The sequence below is a fragment of the Myotis myotis genome, unplaced genomic scaffold (assembly GCF_014108235.1).
Source record: "Myotis myotis isolate mMyoMyo1 unplaced genomic scaffold, mMyoMyo1.p scaffold_m19_p_13, whole genome shotgun sequence".
In the NCBI taxonomy this organism is placed as follows: domain Eukaryota; kingdom Metazoa; phylum Chordata; class Mammalia; order Chiroptera; family Vespertilionidae; genus Myotis; species Myotis myotis.
The window spans coordinates 10,081,018-10,102,700 of NW_023416317.1; the positions used below are offsets into that span (position 1 = coordinate 10,081,018).

At 47.4% G+C, this 21,683-nt stretch overlaps 1 protein-coding gene across 3 annotated transcripts in view; it reads right to left on the bottom strand.

Annotated features, from left to right (window-relative positions):
* Positions 1 to 21,683, bottom strand: part of PTPRG (protein tyrosine phosphatase receptor type G) — a 677,374-nt gene that overhangs the window by 143,367 nt on the left and 512,324 nt on the right. For all 3 annotated transcript variants that reach the window (XM_036331715.1, XM_036331714.1, XM_036331716.1), the window contains exon 6: positions 14,502 to 14,568. In XM_036331715.1, the coding sequence (XP_036187608.1) occupies positions 14,502 to 14,568 (67 nt within the window). The remainder of the gene's footprint in view (positions 1 to 14,501; positions 14,569 to 21,683) is intronic.

The window sequence follows — 21,683 nt, forward strand, 5'->3', positions numbered from 1 at the left end:
GCACATGCCCTGACCAGGATCAAACCCGCCAACTTTTCGGTGCACAGAATGGTGCCCATCCCCTGAGCCACACCACCGGGCAGGCTTCCATTCTAATGAGCCATCACTGCACCTCTCGCTTCACGGCCCTGTAAAATACATACTTTAACACGACCATTTCACACCCGTGGAAACGAGGCACCGAGAGGTTCAATAACTACAGCCAAGGCCACCGGGGAACAGCGAAGGAGCTGCAGTTATCCATGAGGCTCAGAAACCGTGGCTTGGTTCTGGCATGGGTTTTCAATTCTCTTCTCTGAAGGAAATATTAAATATTAACCATCAAGGCAAAAGTCATCAAATTACAGGGCTCCATAATCGAAACGACAAAAGCGGTTTTTGTTCGACAAAGGCCGGACACAAGGGATTGTCCCTGTGCCCACTGGCAAGTCTGGGCTTTAATTTAAACCTGGTTCCCGCCGCCTAATGATGGGGATCCCTGCAAGCGCGCTTGGCTGGGGCTGCCGGCCTAAGAGCAGGAAATATGTTGGCATCTGCTTGTACTTCCGGGCTGTGGAAGCAACGGAGGGTGCGTAGGGCTTGACATTGAGGCCAGAAAATCACCTTCATTTCTCCCTCAAGTTGAAGGTGAATTTGGCTTCACAGCACACCTGCCTTCGAACCACCTGCCTCCGGTTCAAGGGCTTGGGTCGGAAGGAGCAGAACATCTTTAGTTTTCCCAGGGGTCTGACCCTACCTAAGGGCTGCAGTTAAGAACGCCGCAGGCAGGTGGGGAGTGAGCAGAAGTCCCGGCAACCCACACCGAGGCAAAGCCCGTGAAGTACCCACATGAGCAAGTGGCCGGGCTTTAAAGAACATAAAAGCTACAGCAGAAAGGCCTGTGCTGCCAGCCTCAGGGGCTAGATTTCAAAGGGAACTCTGTCCCCGTATGGGCCCATGACTTCAACAGGGACACATGGAAACTGCGGCCGTGACCACTGCTACGGATGCGAGGGCTTCTCCGTCCTTGACCCTCAAGGGCAGGTGCTGGCTTTACTGGTTAGAAGGTGGATCAGATGGGTGGGCAGGCGGGCAGACCTGGCGAAGGGGCACAGAGAGGTGGCTCTGTTCCTGTTCGCTCCACTACCGTCTACCACTCGGATCTCAGAGCTCTGAGACCTGGAAGATCCCTAGTTCAGTGGCTTCAGGAGCCCTTTATTCAAACAAAATCCACGCAGGAGCTGGGCACCTCCGCCGGCTGAACGTGCAGCCACCCAGGCTGAAGCTGAGCTGGGAGCCCAGGATACTGAAAAGCACCACTTTGGTGTAATTCTTTAATTTTACTGCTAGGGAAGTGGAAGACCAGGGTGAAGTAATGGAGCCAAAGTCAAAACTGGGGGAGAATACAGACCCTCGGACGGGATTCTTTCTTCAGGGAAACCCCTTAGAACCTGCAGCAGTGAGCCTGGGAGCAGGAAAAGCCACTGAGTGCTGAAAACCGCACTCACACCACTGCCCTCCTTGGCCCTTCACTCCATCCCTACAGGGGCTGGAGAAGGGAGCGGATTCTCAGTCCGAGGGTTCAAATCCCGACTCTCCTACATGGGAGCTGCGCGATCTCAGTTACCAAACCTTCCCGGGCTGTCCTGAGAATTAAATAAATCATTACAAGAAAGGGGTTCAGGAAGACGTGAAACAAAGTAAACATGTCGTAAACAATTAATATCATTATTTTAATTATTACTTGTATTATTATTATTCCTCTAAACTACCGAAGCCTCACCACGTACATCTTACGTGACTGTAACCATGTATTTCCTTTAAGTGTTTGAGCACATGTCTTGCTTTTTTAAATACTGGATTACTAGAGCCGAAAAGGCACATCCCACCTGCCACATTCTTCACCCACCTGAGGAGTACATGATAGAATTTTCGCGTTCTCTTTGCCGAAGCTCTAGCATAGTTTTGGAACCAGCTGACATTTAACAGCTGTGTGACTTCAGGGACAGATCTTAACCTCGCTGGTAGTTCCCTCATCTGTAAAATGGGGACGCTGAGGGCATTTACTGCTCAGGGCGGCTGTGACAACGGAGCAAGCTAATAAATGTGAGAGCCTTGGCACAGGGCCCTGTGCACCCTGACTTATCAAGGCCAGCAATGGCGGCGAGCAGGCCGGCTCACCCTGTGTTTGACCCCAGGCATTAGCAAATGTTTTCTGTAAAGTGCCAGGTAATAAGTACTTTAGGTTTTGCAGGCCAAGGGGGTACTTATGTAACAAACATTTCCGCAACCTTATTAACATTATTCAAAATGCTAATAATCACTGAGGACAATTTTTAAAATATGGGTCTTCTGTAATAAAATGGAATTCTTTTGGGGAGAAATGCCATTCATTTAATTAGGGTTCAAACGTAAGAACCATCCTGAGTTTAGGGCCATATAAAAACAGGCAGCAGAACTGATTGGCCCCCAGAGCACAGTTTACACTCATTATTATTATTATTATTATTATTATTATTATTATCCTCTCCCAAGGGTATGTTCACTGATAAGAAAGAGAAGGAGAGGGAGAAGGAGAGGGAGAGAGAGAGAGAGAGAGAGAGAGAGAGAGAGAGAGAGAGAGAGAGAGAAACATAGATTGACTGGCCCACTCCCCACCCCAACCAGGGATTGAACCCGAAACCCTGTGATGCATGAGACGACACATCAACTAACTGAGCCACCCGTCCCCTGTTTTAAACTCTGCTGGGGGCTGAGGGTAAATGTTAGGAAGCCACCTAGATAGTCATAACTAGAACATGTTCAGGTGCCTCCACCACTAATGATCATTTCTTTTGTGAACAGACATTAAAGAAGTAAATCTTGAGTTGCTTTCTTTGCCCCTTGAGATTTAAAGTTCAAATTTAACATCCATTTTTACTGATCTGCCTCAAAATGCCATTTCCTGCTCAGTCCCACAGATGGCGTCCGCTGACAAATGGGGTTCTCATGATGCTTCATACTCAGTCAGAAATAGTGTTAGACATGGTGGCCTGCATTTCCGGCGCTGTCCACAAAGCTCACCTAAGCCACAAGGCGCTCAACGGCTGGACCCCAAACGGAGAGTCCCTGATACACAGCTCGTGGGAAGGAGGAATGCACCTTCCCCCTAAGAACTCAAGAAAGTCGTAATATGTAGATATTGTAAAACGGAGGGAAGTGCTAGAACCAGGTCCCCAGATCTGAATCCTACCTTATTTACTTGAAGGTCTGACCTCAGACAAGTTACTACACCTCCCTGTAACTGAACCCTCATCTGTAAACTGGGATTCTCATATTATCGACCTCCTAAGGAGATTCTGAATAGTGAATGAATTAACACTAGTTCCAGGCTTAGGCACACATAGAAGTGCTTGTTAAAGGAATCTCACTATAAAAGGCCAGTTTGACTTCAAACCCATCCTGATCAGAGCCTTCTGCCTCCAACTTCTATCCTAATTAGTAATTTGAAGTCAAAACATTCCTATCCCAGCCACTTAACTAGTTGAGAAAAATATCTGAAACGCTCTACTTACACTACACTCGTTCCACGAGATCATGATGAGCAGGTGCTGTGCGTTACTAGATAAAAGAACTGAAGAACAGTGCACCTCATAGCCCCCTCTCAAGGATCCCAGTACCATGTGCAGACAATATTATATTTTAATAATTAATTGTTCATCAAAGAGAAAGATGAGGAACAGGGATGCTAAATTCAAAGTTATTCAAATTGCAAAAATGAATAATGTATGACTTTTATATTAAATACACACTGTATTAAGGAGTCTACATTTCACCCAACTCTGTCTTTCGCTTTTAAGCATTCTGAGTGACAATATGAATAATCAGTTAGGGGAGGTTTATTTAGAACAAGAAATAGCTATTTGAATGCAAACGGAGTCTATCCCACGATGATTAAATTTTTCTTATCAATTAGGAAATTTTGTATGAGGGCTTTCAAGCCATGGTCAGCCATTAAGCCCGGCGTGGCCCAGTTATCCTGGAAGCTTCCTTTCAACATTCAATTATAACTGGCTCAATTCTGTTCAATTTCTTATTTCTGATAGCAGTGCCAGGAGGCAATCTTTAATTAAAGAAAATATGAAAGATTCAAACATGCATAATTGGATTAAAAATGTGATCATTAAAACATTAGATGATAATCATCTGATTGATTGCATTTTGCAGTGTGTTAATAACCTAATATTTTCAATGCTTTAGTTATATAGGAAAAGAAAACCCTTTATAAGATATGATGAACAATCAACATATAGACAAGACTATGCAGCAGTAACTAAGAATTATGGAATTACTCTGAAAACGTGCACACACACACATACACACACACGCACACACACCAATGAACAAAGTATTACACCGGAAGGTGTATGGTCAGAATGTGGTGGTCTTTAGAGAAAAACACCAAAAACAAGGAATCAACCAGTTTTAGTGACGTGTATAAGCTAAACTAACAATAGAAAGCCCCAGCTTTCTATTAGCCCAATGATTGTTTAGTTCCTCAGGATTCCCCAAAACTTTTTATAAGAAAAAACTGTCAATTTTTCTTTAAACACTTAAAATCACTGGGTAGGACTGGCCTGCTACAGAGTCACCTAGTGACAAAATCCATGTTATCCCAGAACAGTTCCGTTCCTTGCCTCTCTCTGGTGGCCATAACTGGCATATGTACATTCTTGTAGCTTCCTTCTGATGCTCAGTCAATGACTTAATTCACAGAGGGGAAACCGAGGCACACAACAGGCAAGTGACCTTGACAATGATTAGGAAGTTACGTCAATGCGAGAGGGCATTTTGGAGTCCAGTAACACTGGGCTCAAATCATCGCTCTGCGGCATGAGCAGGGACAAACGCGCCCATTTCTCTGAACCTCAGTTTACCCATCTTTCCCACGGGATTAGAAACTCTTCTCTCACTGTGCTGCTGTGGACTGAATAAGACTGCATGTGCAGCCTCTCCGGCCTGCCAGGCACCCCGCTGGGCCAGGGGTGAACCGCGAGGCCTCCTGCTTCTTCCTTTCTCCCACTTTCTGGTTCCGTATCCACTACCCTTTTTCTCCTGACCTTCACCGAACCTCAAGTCATCTTTCTCACCATTGTCTTCACCATTTCATTTTATTTTTCTATGACCCAACTGAGTCAAGCAGCACGCATCCTATTTCAATAGCCAGGTGGTGATGGAGGCAGAACTTGGAACTCCAACGTCATTTCCTACCGCCACACGGCTTCTCTGCTCAGGTCAACAAGTGACAGTAGCGATGCTGGTGGTGGTGGGAGGGCTGACCTGCCCAGGCACAAGTATATACAGTGAGTCCCTGGCTCCTCAGAACAAACCAATAAGGTTGGTATTATCATTATTATTACCTCATTATACAGCTGAGAAAACTGAGCCACAAAGAGCAGGTTGTACAACTAGCGAAGAGCAGAACTGACATTCAAACCCAGAGTCTGTGCTCTTGGCCGCTACCCAACAGGCCTCCTACACCACGGGGTTCGCAGGCAGCGGGTCAGAGCATCACGCGGCAGCCTCGAGGGCTTCGGCAAGCACTCCTGCGAAGGTAACTGGGGGCATATTTTATACTCTCTTTGCTCTCCACATCCCATCGAAACGTCCAGGAAAAGCACATTTCCCTGGGCTCTTGTAACTTGGTTCAAAGACAAAATATTGACAGAGAAGGCTGGTCAAATGAGAACTAGCCTCAAATTCAAACGTAGCCCCAGAGGAATCACCTTTGAAGTATTTTTCTGTCTTAACACTATTGTTAGCAGCACTATTAATGATAGAACAGAAGCCTCCCAGCATCCCATTTCCTGGCCGTGGCTAAGAAAAGAAATGGAAATACCTAACAGATATGGTGGAGGTTTGGACACACCAAAACCCAGGAAACTGGAAATGGCCTGAGTGCGCCTGTTTCTAGAAGATTCTGAGATCAAAAGTGTCCAGATAAGTATCTGCCCTTCCTGGATCCATAACAGACATGAGCCAATTAGTCAAGACCACGGAGCTCCTATTTTTAGCACACTTCAGGAAAGTTCCATATAATTAAATGAGGCAAACATAAACTTCACATGGGAAACTCTCACGTGTTAAGATGTTCAAAACTACCAGTGGGCTGTAGATAATGCAGCATGACCTTTCCCACCCAAAAGGAAGACAGTAATTGGAATGATTTCTCTCTTTAAGGTAAACACTAAAATAGAACCCTCCTGAATTCAGCTGAAATACATTTTGATCACTTGGTGATTTGGGCAAAATCAAGTCCATCTCTGTAAAGTCTACCAAATGGTAAGGGGGGACCTGAGAGGGTGTTCACACTGTCCCGGCATTAACAATCCACTGTGGGAAGACAACAGTGACAGTAGAGCTGCTATAACAGCTTTTATACAGACAAGGCAGGTGGACAAACATTTTGTGTAGAGTCAGAGAGTAATCCGCTGGTGTGGCTCAGTGGTTCAGCACTGGCCCCTGAACCAGGAGGTCACCAGCTCGATTCCCAGTCAGGGCACAGGCCCAGGTTGCTGGCTCAACGCCCCCAGTAGAAGGCATAGAGGAGGCAGCTGATCAATATTTCTCTCTCATCAATACTTCTATCTCTCTCCCTTTCCCTTCTTCTCTCTCTAAAAAATCAATAAAAACATTTAAAAAAACCCAAAAAACCTTTATCATAAAAAAAGAGTGGGAGAGTAAATATTTAAGGCTTTGCAGGCCAGATAGTGTCAGAGTACTTTCGCAAGCACCCTTGTAGTGTGAAAGCAGTCACAGACATATGTAAATAAATGAGTGTGGTTGAGTTCCAATAAAACTTTATTTACCACAACAGACTGCAGGCCAGACTTGGCCAGCAGGTTGTGCTTGCTGACCTGTGATTTGGAGGACAGTGAACACATGCCAGGCCCCTCCCTGTAGGTACTTTCCTTGTCCTATTCATTCAGCATGAACACACTCGAGGCAGGTACTTTCATTATCCCCAAGGTGGGACCTCGGGGACAGAGAGGTGCAGCAATTTGTACAGGATCACACAGCTCCTGTTCCAGATTCCAGGCAGCCTGTTCCAGATTCCTTGTTTAGTGGTGTTAACAAATTCCATTTCTTTATGAGTACTCCATAATGCAGGCTTTTTATGAAAACTCATTCCAAAGTCCTACCTGCTTATTCATGCGCACATAAGATTACTCTGCAGGCAAATAATATTAGTCTTTTTGACCTTTAGCACCAAGAATAGCAAGCCCCCCCCAATTCCTCATGAGATTAAAATTTTCCCAAAGGGAGGGGGCATCTCGTTCACAGCTTCCCCTCAACAGCCTGACCAGCACTTACTAGGCACCGGATGGACGGGAGGATGAACAGAGGCCGTGATTAAAGGGGCCTAAAGTTCACGTGCGCAAAACAGGCCAGGACCGCTCAAACCCCTAACTCACCTCTGCCCCCTCTTCTTGCTGCCAGTCTGTGCAGAGGCAGACCCCTATTTCTGCCCAGTGGTTTATTTTTTCCCCAGCAGCCCCTTATTCTAGGATTTGTCCTCTTCTCCCAAAGTCCAGATAAGATATTTTTTAGAAACTTGAGCCATTTAGCCTCAGACAGAAAGTTTATGCCAAGATGTTCGAGCCCAGGGACAATGCCACTGGTGGTGGAGTGAGGACAGGCCACGGTCTACGTATTTCTTCACTTGCCCGTCAACAGTCTATAGGACGATCCTCAAACGAGACCGAAAAATGCAGTGACTGGCAGGGTACAGAGGTGGTGGTGTGGGAGTCGTGAGGGCCGGTCTGACATCACAAGGACTCTGGTTCAAGCCCCGAGCGGCGGCCTGCTTTCCTGGTTCTGCGTTGGGGGCATGACAGTAGCTCAGAGGGCGGCAGGAGGACTCTGATGCTTTCCGGGCTAACTAGACCCTCACTCAGCAGAGCCAGCCACCAGCACAGCAGCAGCGAGAGGCCTTTGCTTTCAGTCCCGTCACCCAACATCCCACCCCCGAGGTTTCTGACTTCCTTTTTCTAAGTTCTGAAAGGAGGTATTGGCTCCCCAATTTATCTCTTAACGATACAACCCCGAGGCAGCCGTAGGTCCTTCTATGGCCTGCAATCAAGCTGTAGAGAGAACAAACAGCCTGCCAAGGCTGCTTATGGTGAATCCTTCATTAAGAAGTCCTGTCACTCCCCTCTGCTTGTCGGTGGGCCACTCGGTACTTGACTGTCCCAGAGGAAAGCCTTGTCTGACTCTCCTACTCTGTAAGGCTAATCCTAATACTCACTGTCGTCTTCGACTGTGAAATTCAACACACATGCCGAAAGCCGCACAAAACAAATGCACCGGTGACAAGTAACCAAGTGAGCCCCGGTGTGACCTCCACTCAGAACAGCGGGAGCCCTGGTCCCCTCCCTGAGCCAGTCCAGACCCTCAACTCTTCCTCATTCCACCCCAAGAAGTAGCCACTGGCCTCTTTTTAAATTCTCAGTGCTTTGCATTTCTTTCAGTTTTACACCTACAGGTGCACCCCTAAACCACACAGGAGCGGGTTTCTCACTTTCTGAACCTCAGGTTGAGGAACAAGCCATGTGGTCTTCAGACTCCCCTTCGCTCTGTGGCTCTCGGAGGTGCCCATGCAATGGAGAAGCAGATTCTCGCCCTTTCCATCCATCGGTGAAACGTTCTGTCATAAGATGGCACTGTGCTGTATCAACCCACAGCCACGTGGGGCATCTCCAGGTTTGGGCAGTTAGGCAACACCATGCCACAGACACCTTTGTACACTTCCCCTGGCACGCTCCTGCCGGGGTTTCTCTAGGGCAGCGGTCACCAACCTGTGGTCCGAAAGGTGCCGACCGCTGCTCTAGGGGACACACATGGGAGGGGCACTGCTCAATGAAGTTCCCACACTGTTTCCAGCCAGTACAGTGGGGCCTTGACTTAAGAGTGTCCGGACTAACGAGCTTTTCGAGATATGAGCCGTCTCTCGGCAGATTTTTTGCTTTGAGTTGCAAGCTAAAATTCGGGTTACGAGCCAGCTTCAGATACCCCACCGCTAGTTGGCACAGCCAACGTCACAGTGAACGCCACAACATCAGCCCAGCATCACGTGTCTCACTCCTTCACTTTTTGATTTGACATATGAGTAATTTGAGTTACGAGCTCCGTCACGGAACGAATTAAACTCGTAAGTCAAGGCCCCACTGTGTTAGAGATCCTGGCATTCATATCCTGCCAACACGTGCCACTGTCAGGGCTCTTCACAGTTAGCTATGTGGTGCGTGCTGCTAGATTAGTTTTGAGCTTTGTGCATGAAATATCATTGAGAAATTAATGTATAATACATATAGGCTATCCTTTAATTTACAAATAGTAAAATGCACAAATCTAAGGGGATATTTTATATATTTTTATATTCTACCTATGTAGCCATATTCCACATCAAGATATATACTATTTTTATCACCTAAAAAAGTTCCCTTTTATCCCTTTCTCATTCCATATACCCCTTCACCCCACTTTCTGACTTTTGTCACCATAGATTAGTTTTGCCTGCTCCTGAACTTTACATAAATGTGTTATTTGCACTTGTGTATATCAAATGGTTCGTTATTTTTAATTGCTGGGTAATACTATTCCCTGGAATGAATACACTACAACCTGTATACCCAGCCCCCACTGGTAGACATGTGGGCTGTTTCCATTGTGGATGATTAGGAACAAAGCTCCCGTGTACAAGTCTTGTGTGGGTATTTCTCCTGGGTCTCTACCTACATGTGCCATTGCTGGCTCGGCAGGTACGGCATGTGCGACTCTGGCAGAAAAGGCCCACGTGGCCTTTGATTGGTGGCACCACCTGCATCCGCACAGCAGGGTGGGGTGCCAGGAGCCCACACCCTGGGGCTGGTGGCCAGTGAGGCGGGTGAAGCCGCCCACCCAGTTAGGACTGCAGATTGCTCGGGGTCTAGAGACGCTCACAGGATGTGCTTGGTTGTAGGAACCTCCACGCCAGCAGGTGGGACAGGCGAGGCGGCACCAGCTCTGATGCCACATGAAATCGCTTGGCCAGGTCGGCACTTGGCAGTTCACTCCCTCTCTTTCCTGCCTGCCAGATGTCTGGACTGACTCCAGCTGTTCCATGACCTTGTCCACAGATGTGGGGAGTTGCTGACGAGCACCCAGGGCAGGGGAGAAAATGGGTGGAAAGCACCGCAAAGGTGAGACCAGGAAATAAGTCAGTTAGGGAAGCTATTTTGCAAAAAAACTTTTTTTTTTAATATGTCTCCATTGATTTCAGAAAGAGGAAGGGAGTGGAAGAGAGGGATAGAAACAGCAATGATGAGAGAAAATCATTGAAGGGCTGCCTCCTACACGCCCCCTACTGGGGATAGAGCCCACAACCCAGGCATGTGCCCAGACTGGAAATCGAACCTTGACCTCCTGGTTCATGGGGTCAACACCCAACCACTGAGGACACAGGCCAGGCTACAAAGAAACTTTTGATCTTGTCATAGCCCCAACTTGCACAGTGTTAACAGAAGCTTCCAGGAGCCTCATTTTGTGACATTCACAAGAGTGTTCTCAGGTAATGATTTACTGGTACTCTCACTGATGGCTTTCTCAGAAGAGCCTGGGGAGCAAGGACAGGACGCCGAGCCATCTCACTCTGGCCAGTACCTGAGGCCGTTTCTAACTGACCCCCCCTCCCACCACTTCCCATGCACTGCAAAGTGGTCCATTTGGGAAGTAAGAAGTGATGGCAAGGAGGGGGACAGGAAAAGAGGGCAGGTAGTCAAAGCTCAACAGCAAGTTTCCTTTCAAAAATAAAAAACTGGTCTTTCTGACATAATGAAAGAGGGAGTGGCTAGTGTTTCGGTGCCTTTTGACAGTTTTCTAGAATATGTACCAAAACAGCCTGCTGTTTGGGTGGACACCACGAAAAAGAACAAGAGTAGGTGACCCAAAAACTTGAAAGAAAAAAGTAAACACTTTTTAATTGACATGGGAGATCATGTCCATCTCTTGGCACTGGCCACATAGCCATTGTGGGATAGTGAGGAACAAAGCTCCCACGTACGAGTCCTGTGTGGGTTATTTCTCCTGGGAACAGCACTGCGGTACGAACCTCGGAGGCTTTTATTTTTTTATATATTTGTTATGTTTTATTATTTTTAATATATTTTTTATTGTTGAGAAGATCACAGCTATGCCAAGCCAGCTGGGCCAACCACGGAGTCTTTTAAAAGCGAGAGGACCGGAAGGTGATTAGGAAAATGTCCTCAGAAGGACGAGAACCTCCGTGCCAGGTGTGGGAATGCTCCCCGCGGACCCTCCTTCCTCGGCTGGACAGCCTGCAGGCCTCGGGACCCACCACTGCGTCCACGTGGACACCACGCCGCTGGGTGCTCCAGCCAATGACAACACGCTGGGGACCGGGGCTGGGCCGCTCCCGCCCAACATACAACTCCTGCCCGCAGCCTTGCCCTGCGGTTCTCCGGCAGCCTGGCCAGGACTTCCTCAGCCATCCTCCTGCCTCCTGACCCCTCTCAGAGGTGCAGACCTGCACCGCGGTCCCACGCTCGCCCCACCTGCTCCTGCTGCCTCTTCTCTTCATCCTTTGCAGGAAGTCCCTCCCCACAAGAACCCTCCTGCAATTAAAACTCCATCTCGGCGTCTGCTTCACAGAGAACCCTAGTGACCAAGGGCCAGGGATGATTGGCTGGAGTGACCAGATTACTCATTCCCATCTCGGCTGAAGGAACAGAAGATTCCTCCCATTAATAAAACATTCACTTAATGAGACATCAATATTCTATGATATGACTCCCCAAGCTGAAGAAATCAAAGCTAATTCTGAACTACAACAAAAATCCATATTGACTTTTTCTTCTTTACACATCTCTGTCATCATTCCCAAGCCAGAGATTCTGTGAAGGGCACGATTACTCACGTCCCATCAAATAGGCAGAGCATTCAAATCCCTCACTGGGCCTGCAACTGAAAATGCTTCTAGTTCCCACAACAACAACCTTCTTTTTTAGCCATTTGAAGCCCATTCTCCTTTGCAAGAATGACGGAAGTGATGAGGGTTGTCACCACGGAAGTCAGCAACGGCCTGAGAACCAAGGGCGGGATCTCCACTCCTTTCCCTTCCCAACTGAAGCAAACCCCGAGGGCCCTCTGGTGTCCCCTCCCTTTCTTCCGGTCTTACGTTTTGATATTTTCTCTTATGTGTATGCTTGACCCACTCATTTGGTTAATGTTTACTGAGCATCTACTATTTGCCGCACACGCACGGGGTCTCGCCCTCATGAAGCATATGCTTTCGCAGGTAATATGTGAGTGGTGAGCAAACAAGGTAATTGCAGATACTTCTAGCTGCTTTGAGGAAAGAAACCTAGGATGATGTGACAGGGAGCGGGGAGAGGGTGGGTAATTTGCTAAGATGGTTAAGAACTTTCTGAGGAGGCAGGGTCTGAACTGAGAACAGAAACAGTAAGAGGGTGACCCCCTTGCTGTGAGCTAAGGGACTTCCAGAACCTTCCTGACAGAGGAAACAGAAACAGCCAGTGCACAGGCTGACAGGAGTGAACTGGGCAGGCTGGGCCCCGGGGAGGCAGCACTTCGCCTCCCTGCCAGGTCCCTGAGGGCTGGCCTGTGTGGGTCCTAGTCAATGGGCCAGCCCTGTGATGTCACAGAGTAGGTGTGCCACGCTCTTACTGAAAAAGTTAGTGCACGGACTTTGCAGGTAATTGCTTTTTTGCAGGTTTCCTCTGGGTTGTCAGTCCGAAGCTGGGGCAGAAACTGCAGCTCAGATGCCTGCTACCCTCCTGTGTCCAGGAGAGTCTCCCTACACGTGACAGCGCCTTGGAGGCCATGGTGGGTAAGGAGGAAAGACGCCAGGATTGTGCCAGGACACAGCTGATGAACTGAAGGGTGACCATGCAGTGAGTGTGCTGAGATTTGGGGATCTGAGAGTTCAAGGGAGCCCACTGCTGTCGGTAACATAGGGGATCTCCTTCCATATCTCTGTGGAAGTGAGCACACCCGGGGCTACTCAGATGCCACAGCTGGTGGAGCACGTCCTCTCTGGCTGAAGAACAGGTGTCTGTTTTGAAGTTTCTAGAATTCTTTCCAGTGTGTTGGTTTAAAAAAAGGAAGACTCGTCTGGGAAAGGAAGACCTAATATTATCATTTACTATGTTTCTCAAACACCCAAACTCAGAATCTACACTATGGACCGGAATGTCAAGGAGTCTGATCAATGGCGTGTGCAAGGGGACCTTTGGGGAAAGGAGCTCAGAATACACATCGTGTTGCCCACACACCAGCTTTCTCTGCACCGCCGAAGCTGCCCACACTCCACTCTGCGGCCAACATCACACACAAACGTGCAGACAGAAGCAGTTTTGGCAACGGTGCCTTGTTCCCTAGGGGGCCTGTCATACGACCTACTTCGCAGCTCTGTGAGGTCTGCTTCAAAGACACAACAAACTGAAACTGAAGAAGCCGTAGACACTTCCTACAATGAATACCTCTATGGGGTCTTTTCTCTACTGTGATGAGGTTTACTCTTGTCACCTGCTGTGTGATAAGGAGCAGATCGATCCAAAATTTCACCTGCTGCAACCAAACACTGACAGCTGGTTTTAATTTCCCTTAAAAGGGGGGAGGTGGGATAGTTAAATACTGCAGAGTTGGCTAATGCCTAAAGATAATCCTCCCAGCCGGTGCAAGACATTTTAGCACAGCGTGGAGATAAGGGGAGATTTATTATGATTACTAATGCTATCTCCATCAATGTCTTTGAAATTCTACTTAGATTATTAAACCTTTGAAAATCATTACATTACATCCAGACTCCGCCCCTCGCTGCGACAAGGGTGCTTTTGAAATTGGAGGATCCTGATGTCATAGGTAATGATGTATTACCGATAATAAAGTTGCAGGAAAATCTCTCCAATAAAAACCAGTTGGGAAAGACAGAACCCATTTATCTTACTTTCTCTCCCAGTTTTATGCCCCGGGATAAGACGTCTGCCGCACAGAACTACGGCCGGGCTCTCTCCGTTAGAGGAGCTGATGGTGCCTGCTCACATGCGGCAAAGTTTAATGACTTGTCACAGCTACTTAAAATTTTCCCTCTCAATCTGAGAGGCAAATCAAGAAATGTATAAATTAAAAGATACTTGAAAGAAGACTATTTTTTGAAGAGAGATGAGACAAGTGGCAGGTTCAAAGCATATGAATGGTAGGTACATCTCAGGGCATTTTGATTTACGACACAGGCATTCAGAGTGGTACCTGAAAAGAAATAAATTGCTTACTGTTAACCCAGATCCATTTGTAGGTAATAAATGGGCGTGCTCCTTACCCATCAAATAATGGCTCTAATGCCCTTCAACATCAGGGGATGAGGAATGAGTGTCACCCTCTGTCCTCTGCAAGATAACCCATTTCTGTAGGAAGATCTTAGCCCTTCACCTCCCAGCAAAAGGAAGTGAACGTGGCTTACTTACCATGATGTACGACGCCCTTCAGCCCGTGGATAATAGGATCCAGCGCAGAATTGTCCCTTGGACTGACCTACATGTAAAGGAAACATGATTGGTTAAATCTATTCTGGCATCAGACACAACAGTCTCAGTTTAATCTTCCAAAGATAAGGAGGGGGAGATAGATGTTATCTAGCAAGCTGCTTAGGTCTCACATATACCCTGGCTCTCGCCAAACATAGATTTATGGCATAATAAAATCAAGTGAGGAAGTCTAAATCAAAAGAAAGAAACTTCTCAGAATACATGAGAGCGGGGAAGAAATACCATAGTCCTCGCAAAATTTTAAAAAGCAACAGCAAGACTCTGTCCTCCTTCTTTGTTTTATTAAAAGTAGATAGACCCTGATCGGCCAAAGTCATTGAAAGTCGTCAGAGAGCAATCCATCACTGACTGAATATTTCAATGCCTTATTGTGATTGTGTTTATTTCTTTTCTTTTAAGAAAATGATCTGTTCCCTGCCAGCTTACTCTCCTTCTAAGAACCCTGGTCTCCTGTGTCTTATCACATACTACAAAGGGCGTTTCACCTCAGAGCAGGCAAGGTGAGAGGAGAGGAGAGGACAGAAGAGTTCGAAGAGACAGTGTCTCCTACCTTCATTTCCTTCTGGGGTTTTAAATCTCCCCATAAGTCAAGCCTCTTTGATCTTGACCATCACCCACTCTTTCCCTTAACTTTCTGATACTACTCAGCATAAATTCTCATTCTTGCCCTTTCTAGAAGTTTAAAATTCCACCAGCATATTATAATTTTGGTTTCTAGGTACTTTTTTTAAAGACACATTGAATATTTACCAGTGAAATGAAATGACTGGAATTTGCTTCAAAATAATGCAGGACTGAATAGTAGGGGAAGTGAGCAGAATATAGATATAACAAGACTGGCCACTCATCAATCATTTATGACCTTGGGTGATGAGTATTGGATGGATCACGATACAATTTTCTCTACTTCTGTGTATGTTTAACTTCTCCCAAATAAAGAGTTTTTCAAAATCCATTATCTGTGGCCAGCATAGCTCCTGAATTTTTTTTTTCAGGGAAGGTATTTTCTTTTAATCCACTTGTAACATAATGAAGTTGAGATATTGATGAATCTTTCAATGTGCAGCAAGACCCAACTTGATGTTTCCTAGTTATCTAGAGGAATCCGGGGCCATCTTGGGTTAAATTTTAAGGTAACTGAAAAATGTCTACTCTCCTTCCCCACTTACAGTCTCCCTGCTGGGCTGCTGCTCCCAGTTTGCTCTCTGATAATAACCTGTACTTCACAAGTTTCTTTTTTTCTTCTGCTTCAGCGTCTCCAGGTTAGAGCAGTTGTTCCCAGCTGGAGGCAATCTTACCTATCTCCCACTCCCCATCCCTACAGGGGACATTTGGCCATGTCCACAGACATTGTCGGTTGTCACAAGCAGCGGTGGAGGAGGAGAGGCTACTAGCATCAAGTGGGTAGAGGCAGGGCTGCTGCTAAACATCCCATAATGCTGAGAATGGGTCCCCCACCCCCAACTGTTCAAGATAACAGTGTGGAAGTTGGGGTGGAGTAACCGGGTTCGATGCAGTGATTATCTATTACTGTCTGGATCTTTGGGTGCCATTATATATGGTATTATGTTTATAGACTAATAAAATAATGTGGGATTTGGTCCTATATAGTAAATCTCTCTCTGAAACTGGGCTTGATCACGTGACTTGTTTTGGCCAATGTGATGCTAGCAAACGTGATATAGGAAGAGGTTTCTGTAGGACTTAAGTAAAGGGGTTTATACTCTCTTGTTACTCTTTGAAATCCTGAGACTGCCAGGTGAACAATCCCAGGCTAGCCCACTGGAGGATGAGAGACCACATGGAGCAGACACAGGCAGACTCAGCCAAGGTTGTTCTCCATCCGAGGCCACCCAGCCTCAGAAGAACTTCAGTTCGCAGAGACCAGTCAAGCTGACCCAAACGGGAATCATAATTACATCATTATTGTTTTAATTATTTGGGATCATTTGTTACAGAGCAAAACTTAGCTGTTAGAGCTTCTATGAGTGTGTAGAGTTAGAGGATAGGGGACAGGCTAAGATAGCAATAATTTTCGTAACCAATACCCTTTGCTTATGGTTTGTCCTCAAGGTTTCTCAGTGGAATTCAATGTCACAAGATACAGCATCTGCTGTCAACCTGATCAACTCATATGCTTCTCTAAATCTGAGTCACCCCCCTCTCCAATGGGAACACTGCAGACAGGGGAATATTTTGTATTTATGGGGACCCTTAAGCGCACTTAGTTTTATATGATAATGTGAAAGCTCAAAAATAGTGTTCCTAATCCTCCCTGACTACACCCACCAATCACATCTGTAGCCCATGCAAGAGGGAAATAAGCAGACCATCAAACCCAAGTTCAATTTCTGGTCACTTCTGACTACAGTGTCCCTGTGTCTGATTACTCAGGCCCGGTCTCATTCAAGCTCAAGGGCCTGACCCCAGATTCAAAGTAAGCCCATAAATGGAATGCCTCCTGCAATGCCCATTCACCTCCACTGCCTCCATTGCTAATTTATGTGGCTGGGGTTGAGAAAATGGGTGAGGAGAAAGGGAGAAGAAAATGGAGATTATTGGCGAGTCAAGGTAACTTAGTAATAATACTAAGTACATTCTCTAGTTGATGTCTTGGTTGCAAAGCTCAGGGTGAGGATCCACATAGCACGCTCATAAGTAGATTTGTTCCAGTAAGGCATGACCCTAACTGAAAGTAAATGTGTAAAGCTCAGGGTATAAAGCTGAGTACAGATGCAACATTCAATAGGGGTAGATATGACTGGGAAACAACTTGACCCAAACACTCAAATTTGAATCATTGTTAAACAACAGCAATTGTATCCCTGGACTTCTCAGTGCACTTAGCTCTAGAAGTAGCACCTACTTGAGTTCAAATTAAAAAAAAAAAAAAATCCAAAGTTATGTTTTATTTGACATCCGCTCAATTGCCTATTATGCTACTCCTTTTCAAGCCGCATGAGGAGTGCTCCTGGCTCTTGACATTTGCTTCCTCCCACTTTAAGATCAAAGGAGTTATGCAGCAATGCCGAGGAGGCAGCGATTGCACAAATGAGCTTCGGATGGACGAGGAGAAATGGACACCCCTTTCCCGGCAGTCGGGTGCTCTCGCTGCAAAACTTCCATTTGGGCGCAGCTTCCATGACACTTGTCATCTTCAAAAAGGATGGCACACAGATGCAACCTAGGGCTTGAGTTAAAGCTTTGAAGTGTGTTTAGACAGCGGTTCTCAACCTGTGGGTCGCAACCCCTTTGGCGGTAGAACGACCCTTTCACAGGGGTCGCCTAAGACCATCCTGCATATCAGATATTTACATTACGATTCATAACAGTAGCAACATGACAGTTATGAAGTAGCAAACGAAAATAATTTTATGGTTGGGTCACAACATGAGGAACTGTATTTAAAGGGCCGGAAGGTTGAGAACCACTGGCTTAGATAGAACCAAAATCCATACAGACATCAGCCATACAGGAAACCATGACACGCAGGTTTGGTAAAAGGTCAAATGTATATAAATGCTGATGAAATCCAAACTTCATAAAATTTTCTTTCCAAGTAACAGCTCACCAGAAGCATTCAACCAACTATCACATTAATAACCAAGTAATCAATAATCTCTGAAGATGTGTCTATAACCCAGGCTCTAGGCGGGCCTGTATTTTATTCATTCTTGAAGCAAAATGAAAGGGAGGCCAAGAGCCCTCTCAGACTGCACGTGCCTGGGCTCAGATATGCAATGCCATTTACTTTTCCTGCCCATTGCGCCATTTGGCCCTTGACTGGGATCCTAATAATCTTCAATCTATCAAGTCCTGGCCATCTGCTAAATAGGACATCCAAGACAACCTACTTGCCTTGAATCCGACATCGCCAGCTGCTCCTACAGTCCTATAAACGTCACATCCAGCCAAGATCCTCTTGTGGGAGGAAGGATTTATGCCTGCTGCGGGTGATGGCTGCACCATTAGCCATGGCTGCAGAGGAAAGGGAAAACAGCAGGACCGGAGACTCCGCACGGCCTTCCACGATCTGTCCTCGCTGATGGTTAGCAGGTCACTGTGCTTTCAGAAGCTCAGTGTCTGATCAGGACAAGGGCCAGTACTTCTCCTCAGATCGGATTTCAGATCTGATTCTCCTCTCCTGCCCCTGCTCCTCCCTAGAGAGCCACGTGGCCAGGATGCTGCATCCTCTCCCCTTCTCACTTTAACCTTGGCTACCATTCACCGGACTTGGGTTCAAGTTGCTGTCAAGAACTTCCTGGCACAAACCATTTACAACGTGGCTATGTTCACAGCACTGCATTTCAGTCAGGCCTTCCTTGAGACAGAGCACAGATGCCTTTGTTCATAAATTAAACACTTATCAATCATTTAGGAAAGGTGCCTATGTACAAGGAGGCAATAATAGCATCAAACCACCAATCACTGACCTATCCTGACAGCACTGTTCTTTTCCTGAATTTCCTTTTTTAAAAATACTCACAAATATGATTCTCCTGCTTGTCTCACTATTTCTGAAGCCTAAGTTTCCTTTTGTCCTTTTTGACACGCGACATTTTCTCTTCTCTCCTGTCACTGCTGCAGTGAGATGACATAAAGCGGCATCAGAGGGGATGGGGCACTAAGCATCCCGAACCGTCCGGAATAAACTCAGAGGAGAGGGAGGTGCACCTGGCGTGGGGCGTGGCCCCGGGAAGCTGGGCCATCTCAGGAAATGAAGGAGGGAGGTCTCCCCATCAGCTAACGGCAAGCAACCAAGTGTGGACTCCTGGCCAGGAGGCTTTGGTCTAACTTCCACTCATCAATTTCCAGCATGCACTTTCAGCCTGGTCCACAGATATATGCAAAACACGCCAGAGGCAGCTCACAGGAGATGGAGAGCCTGTCAGAGGACGGGGTACGGCGATCCTCATCCATCCCAGGCACTTGACACACACTCTCTGGGGCTGGTTTCCACCCACAGACGAGAAAACTCCAAATTCCTCGGCCACGGGGTGCGATTAATATGAAAAGGCAACACGATTATAACTGCTAATAGCATGTATCCTCCCCCCTTCCAGTGGAGCTTGAGCCCGGACACGCTTACTCACAATGATCTCATAGTATCAGTGGAAACTAGTCAATGCACAAGTCACTCATCTCCAGAGAATCGAGGTTCGTGGCCAGAGAAGGCCACAGAGGAAATGAATTTAATGCTCCTGGTCTACCTAAGCCGGCCATACTCTATCCCTCTGCCCCCACATCTCCGGCCCACCAGAGTATTTATTATTTAATTCTCAGACTCAGCTGGGAAGAGCCTGTTGCTGAAACACACACACACACACACACACACACACACACACACACACACACACACAAAAACAAGCTGTGGGGTGACAGCGAGGCCCACCTGCCAGCACCAGGCTCGCCTACTGTCAATACAGGCCATTCCCATGTTCATTCTCATGGTCACCAGGGTCAAACTGTCCCGGGCTGGGTGCACAACGCTATTTCCCCTGGCTTTGTCCCAGCCCTCAATTTCAAAGCCAAAGCAGGAAGCGGGATAGGCAGGCTGGGGCCCTGGCAAATGCAACTTTCACAGGGGCCCACGTGGTGATCTTCGTCCTCCTTCGTCTTTCGAAGGCATTGTGCTGAGGGCCAGGCAGGTAGTGGGAAGCCTTGTCACAGCAGTTCAAGAGCGTCTCAGAGCCCACCTGCCCACCCCTGCCAGGCCACTCAAAGTGAAGAAGCAAAACGGAAATTCTAACTTAGCACACGGCAACCTCGAGTCTTAAGCTACAGTGCAAACCACTTCACACAGGTATTGTCATGACCTTTGAATAATAATATTAAAAAGCACGCCATCTGGGGGAGCCTGGGGCAAGAGAAGCTTATTTCAGGTTCCCCAACTCACCTGAGTTTCTCTCGATCGGTGTGGCCATGTGGACAGCGCTGGCTCTCTCTCCTTAATAAGCCGGACATGCACTGAAAAGCCCAACAGTATCAAAGGTTTGGGGGGGAAAGCAGAGCTGCTTGGCCACACATCCCAAGTGACTTCAACCAAAACACATTAGACGTGAACTCTCACCCTTGCCTTTTCATTCCCCCCAAGCAAAAAGCTGCTCAGGGCACTCCGTTTACAAAAGACCGAGAATCAAAAAAGCACTGTGTGAAGACTGTTTTAAATCTCCGCCATGTATGCAGCAAGAAAAATATCAAGAGACCGGGCATACAGGATCAAAGGGGTCACTGGATTGATCCTTCTCTTGAAAAAAGTTTTCCCTTAGCAGCAGGTAGGGTCATCACGTAGGATACAACTGAAGTTCAGTAACCAAGCATCCAGATGGCATTATGAGGGGTGGGGAGGACTATGTGAATATCATGTAGGTATCATCCGATATAATAAAAGGCTAATATGTAAATAGACTGAACTGGGGAACAATGGGAACAACCGATCGCTATGACATGCACTGACCACCAGGGGGTGTGCGCAGAACATGGCAGGCGTCAGCCGCAGCGGGATGGTGGAGCAGGTGAGCCGGGGCACCAGAACAAGGGGGAATGCAGGTCACTGCCATCAGGGCGAGCCTCTGGTGGTTACTGAAAATTCTTTGCTCCAGCATGCCGCCTGCACCTGCTGCTGGCGCTGGCTCCACTAGCACCCATTGCCAGTGCCAGAGCCGCCGCTTGCACCCACTGCTAGCACCCAGAGCCAGCCTCGATCGCTTGGTGCTGTCAGCTGGTGTGAGCAGCGGCTGCCAGACCCAGTTGCCCCTCAGGGATTCTCTACCTCCCCCTGCTCCTGAGGGGAGATCGGGGTCAGCAGCCGCCTCTCACACCCACTGCTGGCCCTGATCGCCCCTGAGGACTTCTCTACCTCCCCCTGCTCCTGAGGGGCGAAAGGGGCAGCAGCTGCTGCTTGTACTCACTGATGGTGCTGGCCCTGCCTCGCACCCACTGCTGGCGCTGGCCCCAATCACTCTGCGCCTTCAGCGGGTGCAAGCAGGGCTGGCGCCATCAGTGCGGGGGAGTGGCGGTGTCAGGAACAGGGCTGCCAGCAGACAGGGGACCGGGGGCTGTGGCAGGAGAGGCTGGGCAGGAGCGTGGAGGATGGGTTGA